We start from the raw sequence: 16,219 nt of genomic DNA, 5'->3' as shown, positions 1-16,219 counted from the left end.
AAGACTTTATAGTCTAACACATAGCCCGAGAAAAGTTCAGAAAAAAGCTCCAACACCAATGTGTGACTAATGGCCCCGTGTCATCCATGTGCCATCGTAGCATATGGCAATGTTGTTCTTGTGTCAAAAGCACAAATCTTCATAAATCATTGCTGCTTTACCCTTGCACCCTTTCATTGTAGTGTTAGCTGCTTACATGGCAGCAGGCTTCAGTGCAATTTCCTGGTGCTGTTGAAACATTTTTTTCTTTTTGTGCATTCCTCGACAGGACAACCCCACAGCCGCAAATATATCATTCCTGGCCGTTAGGCTGTTGCCAGTCAACAACAAAGTGCGCGCTGCAAGTGGATTCACTCAAAAAGAATTACACTTTTTCGAGCTCTCAATTCTCCATGAGCTTCATCCCAACGCAACTTCTTCAGTTCTCACAAAATACAGTTAGTTTTGTCGCAAGACCGTAATCCCATTCACTCTGTGGAAGTTTCACAGAACCACCGCAAGTATTGCGCATGAGAACACCGAGAAGAGTGTTCACTGCTGCAAGTTCGATGACAATGTAAAGAACAGCGGGCTACACGAAAGAGGCTGCTGCACTACCAGCGGTGGGATCTTCAACAAAACGCCAAACCTCTTGCTCCTTGGCCAGCATGCCCATGTACTCTTACGTTATCCACTTCCTCTCCAGTTATGACAGTCGTGTCAATTCTTTTGTGACTGGAGCCGGCGTGTGGGGATGGGTGATGCGGTAGAGCAGTCGAGGTGTCAGTGTTCGGTGGTGGTACAACGTCAGCAGCAAGCTGCCGGGTATCCTGTACAGACTGCGACGGCAGAATCGCTTTTGGAAGTTTCCTGCATCTTGCACGTTTCCGTCTGTAACGGTGCACGGAACGAAGCTTTGTCGGACGTTCAAGCACATCCAGTGCCGCACTCAAGAGACCAAGACAACACGGCGGCTGTATTCGTCGTTTCATCGCTCATGTTCCTCGAAGCCAATCATAACTTGCAAACTTGGTCGCATGCTCAAACTGGCCAATAGCCACATGTGCGGTGCATTTATTTTGCTGTTGATTTCTTCTGTGACTGCAGCACTAACAATGTTGCCGACCAATGAATAAAGAAGCCACAAACGTGAGCTTTCGAATAATACCAAAGGACGCTGGCAGAGTGCGTCATTACCAAGTTATGCGTAACAGGACCAGGTACAATTTTCCCCCAATTTAAAAGGCAATGCTTGAGGACTCACAGATTCAGATCGCAACAACGGAAGAAATATGAGGTATTTTGTAACCAAATTTCAGAGATAGGTGCCAAAACGCATCAGGAATGCAGAAAGTAATAAATTGAAAATTTGATTTTTTGGGCCGATTCCCGGTCCCAAAGAGCCGGGTACCCCTGAAGGATTTTCAAAGCCTTGAAAACATCATTTCATTTTTTTAGCTTTTCCGGGATGTTTCAAGGACTGCTAGGAGCTTCAACAGAGGTGCTCTGGCAAAATATCCGAATGACAGCCCCTCGCTCCCGCTTACCTGCTGGGCAAAGCCACCCTGTTCGGACTTCTCGGCAAACCGGGGGAAGGCCGTGTGCAACACCTGCAGCAGCACGATGGGGGGCACCACGGCCGACCGCTCCATGAGACCTTGGAGGTCGCGCAGGGCAGCAGTCACGGACTGCGGGCTCACGCCAGATGACCGCATCAGGAACAGTTCCCCCTGGAACCTGCCAGGACAACATTTAGGCGCATCCATTAGGTCTCCGGCGCCATCTATCAATGCAACATCAGGCGCTCAATTTCTTGCGTGACCTCTAACCTCTAACTGCGTCAGCACTGAAGTGAGAACTCGTATACAGAAGAACCTCGTTCATACGTATCGGAAAAATATGTGAGAAAAAAACGTACTAACCGGGAAAACACACAATCCAAAGTCAATAAATAACTTGGTCAACTGTAGTTGACCTTTACGTAAAGTGAAGCATTGCAAGAATCGTTGCAGCACGAGATGCCCATGCATGCTGAGCTGGATGGGTGCCAGCAGCCCGAGAATCGTTGCTGAAACTTTTCAGGCTTTTGGAACCGATTAACCCAAGATGCACTTAGTTGTTTTCCTGTTGAGGGCAAACAAAAATCAAAGCGAAATCGAACTGTTGAGCGACACCGGAATGCGATGCCACCAGATCCATCGTGCTGCCTGCAGCAGGCAACTGCGGCATGTATGGCCTATGAAAAGCATGCAGTATGCTTCCAACGTCACTAAGCCACACGTGCTGTCAGACAGGTGGGTGAACATGCTTATCACAATAGGGTTGGGGGCAACAACTGTGAATGCAGCATGCGACGACTGGCAAGCATATTTGCTGGTGTTGGATCAAGACACGCCTCCAAGACTGCTATGGTGGAAGTCGCAAGGACTTCACTGTTGCGAGCGCTAACCAGCCGTGAGATGACGAGAACTGCAGCTTCCACACTGCTTTAGTGCAAAATAGAAAGAGGATTTGCCGATTCATTCAATAAATAAAGGCATGTTGATGTAGTAAGTTTTTGTTTGTTTTCTTGATACCCTCAATAATTCAGCATTCAATTAATTTGGACATTTCTTTTCGCACCGTGAAATCCAAATTAATGAGGACTACTGTGTAAAAGATATAGTTGTTTGGTAGACGATATAGTAGATCAAAAAGAACTCCAGTGCGAAACACATGGAATGAACTTTTTATAACCACCCAACTTGTGTAGCTTTAGCAGTGATACCTGCTAAATACGAAACTAAGTACAGAAGAAAAACGAAAGGCCAAAGCTCAATTTCAAATATTTCGCACCAAAATGATAGCATCGGAACATCAGTATGACATCACAGATTTAAAAGCTTCTTTTTCCCATGTTTCGGCAGTTATGGCTCGGTAAAAGCTTTTGAAGCTTGCTAATTTCAGTCTTTTGTTCTTTTAGAATACACTATAGTCCACCTTTACCAATAACAAAATTAACTACGCCTGAGCATATGCTGTTAAAATCCATGCCACAGCGCTGATACTGAAACTTTAACTGAAACTGAAACTCTTTCGTTCTTGCGTCTTCATTCATATATGAGAAAAGCCTCTCACACTAAGAGTGGCTTCTTTTAGTATTCAGAGTTGATGCTGGCTTGGAAAACAAAAGTTCAAGGGTTTTCAAGGATGGGTCTTCGCATATTCAAGGGCTACGTACATGGTACAACGTGTTCCATTAGTATTCTACCATTTGAAACACCGAAATTACCCTTTGGTGCACGAAGTAGATCCAAAGAACAAACTCTCATTGCATCTTACGAGAGGTGACATTGCCGTTTTCTTATTTTTGAATTCTGATGCCAAAAATTTCTTGGTCTTCACCTTTTAGCAGCATTCCTAAAGCTGTTGGATTTACTGACTGACTGTCACTGTCACTGGTCACTTGTGCCTTCTCTGCATAAGCATTTGCTAACGCTTTCTATTAGGAAGCTGTTGCTTCCTTTTCTTCAGGTGTTCATTACCCTCATATGCCATGCATCTTCAAGCTGCAGTTTTCGCTTTCGATTCCATGAAGGCACATTAATCATGCGTTGCAGAGGACACAGCCATCTTAAGTTATCTTATAGGTAGAAACATTCTGAATAAAATATGGCAAGAAAACAGCACAAATAGAACACATTGTTGAAGTCCTCGCTTGTGTCGCGTCCTTCCTCAGTGCGTGTTTTATTTCCACTACAGTCGAACCCGCTTAAAACAAGTTCCATGAAAAGTATCTGTCGTATCTGTAGTTTGTTACTAGTGAACTCAGCCTGTAAAACACAGAAAGATTAACGACACTGAAGCTGGCATTGGCAGTTACGGCTCCACGCAACTTTGGTCGGAAATTTTGATTTTCTGCATCTTCACTTTCGTTTCCGGCACTTTCCCGCACCTAGCCGCAAGTTTCCGTTACAAAGGTAACCTAAAGAACGATGTGCAGCGTTGTAGCCTTCAAAACGGAACCTGGCTGGTTCAGATCACGAGCCATTTCGAAACTACGAGCGATGCCGCCACCGTTTCTTCTTCGAGAGCTTGTGGCATATCTTACTGCCAGTAGGACACAAGTGGATTCTGCATGTGACACCAAAGCGTCCTAGTCGGCTCCAATTGGAAACTACTGCAGCACGCCAATATTTTGCAAAGGTCTTGCTGTCATGACGGCAGCATCAGCTACACATGCGTTGGGAGTTGCGAAGTTACGTTTTCAATGTTGCTGTGGCTGAAAAAGTGCTCAGTTCAAAAACTAAATGCCATCGCGAACTGCTATCAGCAGCAACTTAACCGAAGCATCGACGAACCTTGATCTCTCAATAATAACGGAGCAACCGCTAACTCTTTGCAACTTTGCGTGACAGTGGGACGTCATCTTCATTCACAATGAAACATCTGTAATAAAATGTTTGTAATATCTAGGTGTAATAGGCAGGGTTGGAAAACCATAAATACAGTAAGATGTAATTGTTATAACCTATAAATAGTTATGTGTGGGGTCGTTATAAGTGGATCCCCGACTGCGTTTCCTCGCAATATCATCCTCAGCACGCTGTGACGACATAAACACCAAATTACTTAAAAGCACCATAACTCCCTGTACTAAATTTTTGTACCTTATATTTAATCAATCCTTAAACACAGGAAACATGCCCGACGATTGGAAAAAAGCGAAGGTAGTTCCCATTTTTAAAGCAGGAAGGTGCGATAACCCTACTAATTACCATCCGATCTCTCTAACCAGTGTTCTTTCTCAGCTCCTTAAGCACATTATAGCATATAACCTGATGAATTACCTAGAATCAATCAATTTTTTTTACCCTTTACAACACGGTTTTCGTAAATGTCTGTCTTGCGAAACTCAACTAGCCGAATTTACGCACGACCTACTACTACACATGGACGATCACCTTCAAATAGATGCAATATTCCTGGATTTTTCAAAGGCCTTTTATCGCCTGTCTCACAACCATCTCCTTGCAAAATTGTCCTCCCTTGGTATCCACCACGAGATTGTCAAATGGATTGAAAGTTTTTTAACAGGATGCATTCAGTTTACCTATGCTAACAATTTTCAGTGTAACAATACCAGCGTAACTTTCGGTATTCCCCAAGGCACAGGTTTATCTTTTCTATTGTTTTTGATTTGCATAAATGACCTTCCCCCTAACATATCAACGAAGCTGTGGCTTTTTGCAGACGATTGCGTTCTTTATAACCACCCTCATACATCTAACGACGCAATCGCCCTACAACACGACCTTGACACTATCGCTTCTTGGTGCGAAAAATGACCCCCCCCCCCCAACATGCCTCTAAACCTCACTAATTGCAAAGTAATATCCTTCACGTGCAAACACACTGCCATACACCCCACTTATCGCATTAACTCTGTTCCTATTGGCCACACTTGAACTGACACATATCTAGGAATTCACATGAAGCCATCACTTTCATGGGTGAAATACATTCAAACAATTTGCTGTGAAGCTTCACGCACACTAGGGTATTTGCGACGTAACTTAATATCAGCATCGACCGAAATAAAAAAAACTAGCATATTTAACGTATGTGAGAACCAAACTTGAGTAGGCATCATCCATCTGGCATCCCTCGCAAGCTTACTTCACCGATGGCTTAGAAGCTGTACAAAACCGCGCTGCTCGCTTCATTACGCCACAATATTCAAGACGTATCAGCGTAACCACCTTAAAACAAACTTTGCTTCTTCCATTGCTTGCTTCACGGCGCGTAACTTCTCGTCTTTGCCTTCATCACACTTTCTTTTATCTCACCCAATCAGGACATGCTCTCTTAAGATGCCCGTTCAGAACATCATCCTGTTTGTCTAATAGTCGCCCCTTGGCGGCGATAAAGTGCCGGACAACGGCGATGAGCAGCTCATTCTTCCCCCATGCCACAACACTTCGGAACGCACTCCCGGATAACATTGTTTCATGCAGCGACCGCAAAACATTTCACGAAAAACTAAACGATTTTGATAATGCCAACATAACCACCTAAATACCCCACTTGTCTTATTAATATTTACTTATTGCCTCGTTGGTACTGTGTATATGTTCCGTTTTCTTCTTTTTTGTAATTCTCTCTTTTTTTGTACCTATTACAATCAATGTGCACTTTCTTATGTTACTTTCTTATGAAGCTGTACAACTTTGATGCACACGCCCCCTTATGTAATGCCTTTGGGCCCTCAAAGTTGAATAAATGATGAAATGAATATGTTTCACCCACAAGGCCGTATCCTTGCCAGTGATAATGGCGACTCTGGTGACTGCAGTGCATAGCATACGCAGCGATATGGGGGAAAGTTTCCTCTCAAGGGGGATGCGGGGAGAAAAACTGCGATTTCCACCAGAAAAGCTCATTTTATAATTTTGTTCACTGTGGATAAAGAAGTTCATTGCTAAGCTGGGTTGCAATCTGCGCTGTGGAAAGGAAGAAAATGAATTCTGTTCTCCAGACAGTGGCGCGCGTTCGCCGTCGAGAGCGCTCATGAACACTTTATTCAACCGAACACGGAGCGAAGTTCCACATTAGAAAGATAGTTTTTCACACATTTTAATCATAAGGGACCTTCCATCGAGAGTAAAGCAGACTGCAAAGAAAAATCTAATAAAAAAGGAAAGGCTTAATTCTGGCTGCGGTGCCCTTGTTTGCGAGCGCAGACAAGAGCGCTAAACTGCTCTAAACCGGGACCAAAAAAAAAAAAAAAAAGCGAAGACAATCTGAAGCAATTGCTGCAGAGCAGGGTCGAACTGAAGAGAAGGGTCTAACCTATGGAGCAGGGCACTTTAATTACTTTTGGTCTTAAAATAAGATAGCATGTTCTGAAATCTTCGAGCTAATTTTTCTCAGTTTGCACTTTTTGGCTCAACAAAACCTTTAAGAAAACTATCATTTCCAAACTGCTTTCAATGTAGTTTCTGGGCTGGAATTTTCGCAGGAACAAGATGAGGTACTTGTTGTATTTCAAACTTTATCAAGACTAATTAATACATATCTGACATATAATGACAACGAAAAAAACTGAACTGAGCCTCAAAGTGATGACATTGTCACAGAAATGCAATGAAAAACACGCGACTTGCCTTATCCTGCCCTATGACCCCCCCTGAAGATGTTAAGCACAATGTGGCAACTCATAAAGAGGAGAAGACTGGGTTACCATGAAAGAAGGGAGAAGGGAGCTTCAACACGCAGGGGTGTGGAGAGAGCAAGGCTATCTAGGAGAAAACGAAATTTTGAATGGCAAAGAACCTTGCCTTGAGATGTGGCTTTATGGCAGCGCGAGCCACAACTAAAGGTGGAATTCGCATATAATGTGCACGCTGACTTTACTGCTAAATATTTAGCATTTTTGGCGTGGGTTATACACATAAAGATACGGTAAATAGAGTCAACGACCAGATTTTTCGGACGCCCAATTTTTTGAACATGCCTGCTAATTCACATGCCTCTAGCATACCGCCACATACTCCTTCATCCAATATATAAGGACACCAGAAATTTCAGATGCTGAAACCCTTGATTGTCTGATTTTCCCGACTTTTTGCTGTGACTATATGTCCGAAACCACCAGCTGAAGCCTCCACCGCCGCCATTTTGATTATCTTGCCGCCTCAAACCAACACTCTCGCATGACAATCTTCTAGCAGCAGTAGCCAGCCGTAACCACCACGGCCATCGTGTTACACTCGTTACAAAGCTTCGTGCTGCTCGGTGCTGTGTTTATCGCCAAAACAATTCGCCGCTGTCAGCAATGGTACCGACTCCGCCTTCACCATTCTTGCCAGTAGCGTTGAAGCGCAGAAAGCAATTCAAAAGTCTCAGAAGCATAGCATAAAGTCGGTTTCTAAAAGTCAGCTTCGCCACAGTACAGCGGTGTTACGCGGTCAGGCATATACAATGTATTCAGATGAAGCATACTAAGAGTGGAAAGGGGCCACAGCCCCGAGACACATTATTGTATTTACTCGATTATAACGTGTCCTCGATTGTAACGCGCACCCGTTTTCCATGACCACAAAAAAAGAAAAAAAGAAGCGCTCTCGATTGTAACGTGCACCCATTTGCCGTGACTTAAAGAAGAAATGTCCTTTACATTACCGCACACCTCATTCTTTCATACAGAAATACAACTTTCTCTCAGTTGGAAGAAACTAAGGATTTACTCCCAATGCACTAAAGTTGCGATAAATAAAAAAAAGTTGCAGTTTCGCCTGAAAGGTGAAGCATCGATTATGATAGCAAATTAATAGACAGCTATACGAAAAGTAAGGATAGTAGTTGTATCTGCCGTATAAACTTTTGAAGACTCACTCACTAAATAAATTAACAAGCATGGTGTCAGGCACGCACAAGTAGACATGAACACGTCTCACTCAATGATAGCGAAAACTCTTTAAATGCTGTAGTAAGGAAGTGCGGTAGCAGGAGCGAGGGAGCGAGCGATAGTAAAAAGCATGCATTTGTTTTTTGGGACTGGCAGATTTTTCAGACGTTTTCATTGTGCTTCGGGAGTATGGAAAATTGGACGTTCACTGCAACTACACAAATGGAGAAAAAGCAGCAGGCCAGAGTATACGGAACAGTACTCACTTCTTGAGCGCCTCCTTGAGCTCTGGCACGGTGAGGAGGCACTGGACAGTGGCGTTCATGTAACATGTGTTGCCCAGGTTCGTCAGGCCTGCCGGCAGGTCCAGCTGCGACGATAACACAAGATCAGGCTCACGTGGAATACTCCCGAATAGTCCCGAGTGGATGCTAGGCGGACGGGTGCGCTGTGTTTAGTGAAATGGAAAACAGTCACTTCGTTGTTGAGTTTCGACATGTAAGCAAGTGTTTGTGCCACTGAAGAACAATTACTGCGAATTGAAAAAGGCTGCCAAGCACCAGCGAAGGCTGCGGCTATTTCGAGGCACGGTGTGATAGGTGCTAGGCTACTCAGTAAGGCTGAAATTAATTAAATTAAATTAATTAATTAGTAAATCTGAAAATTTACCTGCTGTCTCCCTCATCAAAGGGAATGTACAGGTACTATTGCTATTTCTCTTTTGTATGTGTTCTTTCAAATATTTAGCCACCTCATCCTTCAACACTTCTTCATAAAACTTGACAACATTTGTAATATCACAACTTTACAAAAAAGTTGGGAGACTTGGTAGGTATGCATAGAGTCTACATTCTCTAACCTTGAAAAGAACTCCTAGAAAAATTGCAAGTTCTTAATCTATTCTGTGGCTGTGTGCCTGTAATTTAGAGTTTGAAGAAATGTGAAACTAAACTGCCAATCAACAGAATTACTTGGCGCCTGAAGGGGTTAGGAAACATTTGGTCGCCAAACTAATTCTGGCTTCCTCCCGCGGTTTCCCCAAACACAGGTAACGTGCTGCGCAAGGCTTACCGCAGTGGCCAGCTCGCTCTCGGACATGTCCTCCATGAAGACTGGCTTCTCGGCAGGTTCCGAGGGCAGCGCTTCCTTGGTGCCCATGAGCAGCACCACAGCACCCTGGCAAATTGAAAGGCACCGTATTTTGCAGTTGGCCGGAGGAACGCCAGAGGGGGTGGATGCATGCTTCAACCTTTTGCATCATCATCATCAGCATCATCATCATCATTGTAATCATCATATTAACATCAAATGCAGGGCAAACGCCTTCCTCGGCAATCTGCGGTTGCTTGTCAAGATGCTGGTGACAACGCCTGCGCGGGATCGGCTGCAAATTCGGTAAAACTCCCGAAAAACCTATGGTATTATGCGACCCTTCACTTCCTCAGATGGATTTTGGAGTGGCAAACCGGGGCGGCTGCCCTCTCCTAGGACTCCGAGCGCAGAACATAGCCCCAACACCATCAGGGCAACATCACACAAGCCTCACGCCTGCATGAATCTCCCACTACTTAAATACTTCACCTTGACAGAACTTTCCTCCACAAATTAAAATGCTGCTTATTGTAGCGTGAAGATATCTCAGGCTTGGCTGAAAGCTGGCATCCAAGATAGAGTTCAGCTAGCTACTGCAAGGTGCTGGTGATGCTGCTTAAGCGCATGGCATTTTTTTTCGCAACAGCCTCCAGAATAAAAGAAAAGAAAAAGCATCCTGGCAGCTTAAAGGCAGGACACCACATGCTGGTCGTAAGAGCCTTCTTCCTCACATCTCTAGATGATGAAGCCAGCTCTCATCACTGAATGGCTGACATGAGTTCAAGCCTTTCCAATCAACACCCCTTATAACATTATTCAAGTGCCAATGAAATCCAACTGTTATAATTGGGAATTGTTATAACCAGGTGGCACGGAAAAATCAGAGGGGGCAAACATTCACACGTTTTAATTAAACAGAAAGAAGCACAGTGAAACTCACTTAAAGCATTGCTGATTTTAACTATACCCGTACTAACAATGAGTAGTTCCTGGACTGTGAACTTTTTCAGTCTTCTATGGTAAAATAAACTGCTCACTACACTGTTCCCATGCCGCATTATTGGTTATACCAATTAAATCCGGCTACTGGATGTCTGCGCCGAAAAGAAAAGGAATGCAAAATATAGAAAAAAAAAAAAGGACGTAGAAGCCACTTCGCCATATCTGCCTTCGCGCTCAGCACCCTGCCTTTGTCGCCCCTCTCTCTACACCCCCTCCGGCATCAGCGAAAGGGTGGAAAGAAGACGAGGAAGGGCGCGAGGCTGACAATGCGATGTGATGAAGGCATGCCATGCGGGGTGCACTGCACAAAGGCAGGTCTGGCAAAGCGGCTTGCATTCTTTTTTTTTTAATGCGACAAAGTGGCGACAAAGTGTCTTGCGGGGTGCGCAACACACAGGCCGGTGTGACAAGTGGCTCGCAATGTTTTTTTCTCGAGAATTTCACTTTCTTTTCCTTTCAGCACACGCACATGCCCAATAGCCATATTTAGTTGTTATGACCGATAACACGGCATTGGAGCATTGTAGTAAGCGGTTTATTTTACGACAGAGCACATACAAAAGTTGACAGTGCATCGGCTGCTTGTTGTTATATCCGATATATTGTTAAACCCGATATCGTTATAAGTGGTTTTGACTGTACTGAACAACGTTGGCAAAGCAGAGGACAGCTCCTAATTGAACAACATGTTGCCAGCAAAAAATTACGGCTCTGGATGCCCGCAGCCTAGCATGATGCTGTTATCAAGATCTCCAGTGCCAAGTGAAGTCGGATTTGCTGCTACAGGATGCAGGTGGGCTCTCCTGTGTACTCGCGATCTCTAAGTGACGTGTCGAGTAAAATCATTTGGCCACGATCACCAGCAGGTGCTCCACAAATTGCATCTGTTCACACAGGACGTACACACTTGTTTTGCAGTCTGTTAACTGGAGCGCAAAACACACGACAGACTGCAAGAAGAGGAGAAGACAAACAAGGCAGGAGGCAGGAGCTTACATCTTTGAGCTGCACATTTCCCCAGTCATGGTCCTGCAAAGGTACAATGCGACGACAACAATGTAGCGACCCATAGCAGTAAACAGCAGTTAAACAACAGTCAGCAACAGGTTAAGAAAGACTGAAGATGAGGCTAGTTAAGGTTGAGACAGGTTAAGAATGCCGCAGCAAGTGCTTGTCAAAAAGGGACTGGTACTCATTCACCAGACAACTGTTGTCCCCAATTCATCGTCACGAAGCGTGTGCCTGGGCATACTGTGCATTTTTCATACACAAGCCAGTTGTAGTTGCCGATTTGTGCCACTTCCTAGAGTGCTAGTTGTGTTCCTCAGTTGCCACTGTCTTAACTCTTTTTGCAGGCATCCCATCAGAATGCCATTCTGTGAGGAGTTTGCTGCTTTCAAGACACGCAGCTAGCTGTTGCCATCTGTGTACGTTTGTGCAACCTTTGCTAAGTACTGAGCCGCTGTACCACCTGTGTGACATGTCCTACCCTGCAGTGCTCACTGTATCTGCCTTTTAAAAAATTTCTAAGCTTGTGCAGCCATTCAGAAACAGCAAAAGGGACACAGCAAACAGCTGTTAACTGACTGCAACTTCTTTTTAACGAGTGTTTTATTCTTTGCCATCTTGCCATAAATGACTTTACTATACATTTATAACTTTCCTCAACTTTTCTTCCCCCTTTACTTTTGCTCGAGGTCATGGGTAGGCCTTCGCTGCCACAGTTCGACGTGGACAAAATGCAAGAACGACCTCGTACTTAGATTTAAGTGCGTGTGTTGAAGAACCCAAGGCGGTCAAAATTAATCCAGTCTCCCTCTACAGCATGCCTAGGAATAAGGCCACACTTTTTGGAACATAAACCTCAGAATTCAAACTTTTATAATTCTAGACAATTCTTAATTTTCATTTGGTTGCAAATTTAATTTGGACAAATCTTAATTTGGTTGCATCTTATTGTTTTTTAACATGTACTTTATAACAACCCAAGGACTGTACAGATTTTGTTTTTAAAACTTGCGTTAGGAATTTATCTACATCTAATTTATAGCCACATGAATTATTTACATTTTGTGCAGCACAGCCATCATGAAAACCTACAGAACTTGCTGTGAAAAGGTACATTAAAGCACTTTGTGTCTAGCCTATGTCATTATTAATTCTTCCCATTTTGCAACATGTAATGAGTGAGAAAACATGTAAAGCTTGCCACTAACATCTATTAATAGTACAATCTAAGCGAGTGGCATAAACCACACAAACGCTTCGCCATAGTCAAATGTCCATAATCAGTGTTCCACTGATAGGTGCACCAAGTATACCCGACTCCCCCAGCTAAAATACTAGCTCTTTTGAGCTGAAATTTTAAACAACGGTAGCATTCTGCTCGGTCGGAAATGCCGCTGCATGACTTGGCACACCACTGAGAGCACGGTCGGCGGGACAGCACGTTCAAATTAGCCATTGAAATACTTTTGTATTCAAATTACTGTGACTTTGCACACACTCGAATACACATCACTGTGACAGGGCCACAACATACGCTTGAATATACCGAAAATTCGAATTAGGCAGGTCCGGATTAATGAGATTCCACTGCACCGAAAAAAGTGGACAGGGGGATAGTATCCATGGTAGCTTATCCGGCTTCATTGTCTGATTCCTGCATTTGGTTGATTATATCTGATGTTTCATTATCTTTTACATTAAGGCTTGACTGTATTTCGCAGTTTTTGTACTCCCTGAGTCTTTGTAAAATTTCATGCTTTCTTTTATTTTGTATATTAACTCCCTCCTCTTTCTGTTTCCCCTCCCTCTCCTCTTGCTGCTGACTACTGTCTGGCCTAGTGAACAACTTGGGTCGATGGGTATGCGCGGATTCTTGACCAATACCCAAAGACGCATGTGGCCCTATGACACAAGAGGTACGAAGCTTTAAATGTATTTAGTTATGTTTTGTACTTCTCTGCACACACCTCTCATCAAAATTTTTTCTTGCAACAAGCACCGTACATCGTCTTCATCCTTGTGATGCAGACAGCTAACAGCTACAGGCAACGACACTGTGGTCGTGTCGTCTGCTACTGCTGCTACCATGCTAACTCAAACAAGCCTGGCATCACTTGGATTCCAACATTGCATCCGATTGACATAAGCTTTCTTTTTTTTTTTTTTTTTTTGCTCCCCGAATAAGCAGTAAGTGCTACTGCAAAGGTCGCTTTATTATGAGTGAAGGGCTAGATTTCAACTGTACCTTAAGCACGGAGCCCTTGACGAGCACTTTCTGACGGTCAGGTTCTACGCCCGTGAGTGCAAACAGCTGCGCCTTGAACAGCATGGGCTCCTCACGGGTGTCCACCTCCACATTGGGGTACGTCTCCTTGCCCCATTTCACCTTGACTGTAACAGATTTGTGCAAGAGTGTGAACACGGTCAATCATCATCGTCACCACACTATTTTATGTCAACTGAAGATAGAAGGCCTCTCCCGGCCTTCTATCTATGTATGTCTTATGTCAGCCGATACCATCCTATGCCTACAAGTTTCCTAACCTGATCCCTGGTTTGGAACTAGTGCAGATTACTTAACCCTTTAACTGTCGATGAATAGTGTTTATCGTACAGAAATTGCAAATACTCTTGAGGAAAAGTGTTGTTCACTGATGTCCCCTGCTGCTCATTTTGATGGTCAGTGACAAGGCATACTCGTTCATTCTACTTTAAAGAGGAACACAAAATTCATGCGTTGCATTTTTGTTATATAGCCGCTGACTCATAGTATGATGCCTCAATTCCTTGAACATGCAACAAATGATGACCTCTATGATCCTTTAACTACCAGCTTGGCCACGGCTCTACACTCGGAGACGGTACTAGTACAACATTTTTCTGCAATTGTTTCTGGTATTGCTGCACGATGTAGAGTAAACAATCAAGGCAATAAAGTTTGTTGCAGTGACTGTTGTGGTGCTTTCTTTGTTTTCATGTGTTATGCACTGCCTCCCAGCCAAATATCAGTCAGTGAGTTAGCTGGTTGACGCCTGAGTACTGAATGCAATATGTAAACAAAAACTGATAACACAAGCAAGCCTGCTTGTTTAGTTTTTTTTTAATCCTTGCTTTGGGTTGCTCCTGCTGTTTAGCATGAATGAAAAGATTACACACATATCAATGAATGAAATATTTACTGATATGATGGTACTTCAAACACTGGACAAAGGTGTGCAAGAAAATTTTCTAGCATTTTATTATTAACATTTCTTTCCCTCTTCTAGGCAACTTCTTTACTGCACCCACCTAAAGTGCACGAAGTCTGCATATCAGGGCAATGAATGAGTTGTCCCTGACAAGTTCACATAAAATGCCAGCAGTGAGCCGTTACTCAGGTGTTGTGATGACCACTGATTGTTTCATTGTTCGATCGTGTCCAACACACAGCATTCTTTTGGTCATTTATCAAAATTTGCTGGCTTTCTAACAAGCCATTTAGCGCACTAAGAGGTGCTGCTTTTGTATACATGCGCCGTATTTTGTGTGCCGTCAGAGCAAACAGAGACAAAAGCTTCATTTGTGGAGCTCGTAACTTCACGTATCGATTAATGGGGTCAGTTTCAATGAGGTCGGCTTTAATGCACTCTCAACTACACACGTCATGCAATAATTAGATGGTCGTCAATTTCAAAGACTTGAAACGGTGACCAGATTTAAAAACAGACGGAGACACAAACACACGAAGCAAGCAGACGGCTAAAGTACTACCGACAAGCCAAACCTACTGTGTGCTCAACGCGGTGTCATTGAAACCGTTACGTTTCGTGCTTGATAGTGACAACTAACGCGCATGCTGGTCACAGTTCTGATGACTGCGGGTATTCATCAAGGCCAGTAAATATCGCGTTTTCATGACATCGCACGATTTTCAATCCGAACAGTTCGCCAACTTCGTACATTTGGTGCCCCCTACCTGAAGAGCAGTAGCGTGCAAACATTCCGCAACGTCGCAATCGATTAGAGCTGCCTCATGCTTACGTCAGCACTGTTATGCGGACGCACTAACTGCAGTTGTTGATTCCGTAGGATCCAAACAACGGATCAATTAGTACGAATTGTCAACCAGCGTCAGAATTCTCACCTGAGTTACAACGTAGTTAGGTTATTAAATTACTCGTTCACTATTTCAATCTCCTACATGGGGCGACATTAACAGAAGGTCGAAAGAGTATTTTGTGGGAAAAATAACGGTACGAAACGTCACCGGCTTCCGAGAAACTCCCGCGAGAGGCTCGACCGTGACACTTTGCAAGAAAGAAAGCGGTTCCTCCAAACCTTTGTACATCGTCGCCAAGGATGATGAATCGTGTCGATGATGCTTTTGATATCGAGAACGCTGCTAGTGCGAGCGAAATTCGATGGACGCGGTCCTTTTCGAAGCGGTGAATAAACTACCAAGTCATGTAGGTTGCAGCAATGCAGTTGTCTTGTCGGCACGCCGGCAATCCACTCGCCGTTATTTTCGCGGCGGGCTCGTGCGAGGCGAGGAAATACAACCGACGAAGAGTGGAAACGACAGTGTATGCACTGGCGTTCGGGGTCGGGCAAGAAGCAAGCCACGAAACAGAGGCAGCGTGAACACACGTTTCAGAGAAAACCACACAGTCACTCCGTCACTCTTCGGTCTCCGCGCAATCAAAAAGTGAATTGTCGCAGTGACAGCGACGCCGTAGTCACGCCGACAATACTCGTAACAAACTTGGCGCA

The 16,219-nt window shown here is 44.0% G+C and overlaps 1 protein-coding gene across 1 annotated transcript in view; it reads right to left on the bottom strand.

Moving 5' to 3' along the window:
- Positions 1–16,219, bottom strand: part of Usp14 (ubiquitin specific protease 14) — a 46,190-nt gene extending 29,971 nt beyond the window's left edge. Inside the window, exons 1-6 of the mRNA XM_075704442.1 lie at positions 15,788–16,219; positions 13,716–13,861; positions 11,459–11,491; positions 9,440–9,544; positions 8,635–8,738; positions 1,527–1,716 (exon numbers count right to left, since the gene is read on the bottom strand). Of these exons, the coding sequence (XP_075560557.1) occupies positions 1,527–1,716; positions 8,635–8,738; positions 9,440–9,544; positions 11,459–11,491; positions 13,716–13,861; positions 15,788–15,797 (588 nt within the window). The 5' untranslated portion in view covers positions 15,798–16,219. The remainder of the gene's footprint in view (positions 1–1,526; positions 1,717–8,634; positions 8,739–9,439; positions 9,545–11,458; positions 11,492–13,715; positions 13,862–15,787) is intronic.

Source organism: Dermacentor variabilis, chromosome 9 (genome assembly GCF_050947875.1).
Source record: "Dermacentor variabilis isolate Ectoservices chromosome 9, ASM5094787v1, whole genome shotgun sequence".
Classification (NCBI taxonomy): Eukaryota; Metazoa; Arthropoda; class Arachnida; order Ixodida; family Ixodidae; genus Dermacentor; species Dermacentor variabilis.
The sequence above is the reverse complement of the archived record's forward strand: the minus strand, read 5'-3'. Positions and strand labels throughout refer to the sequence as shown.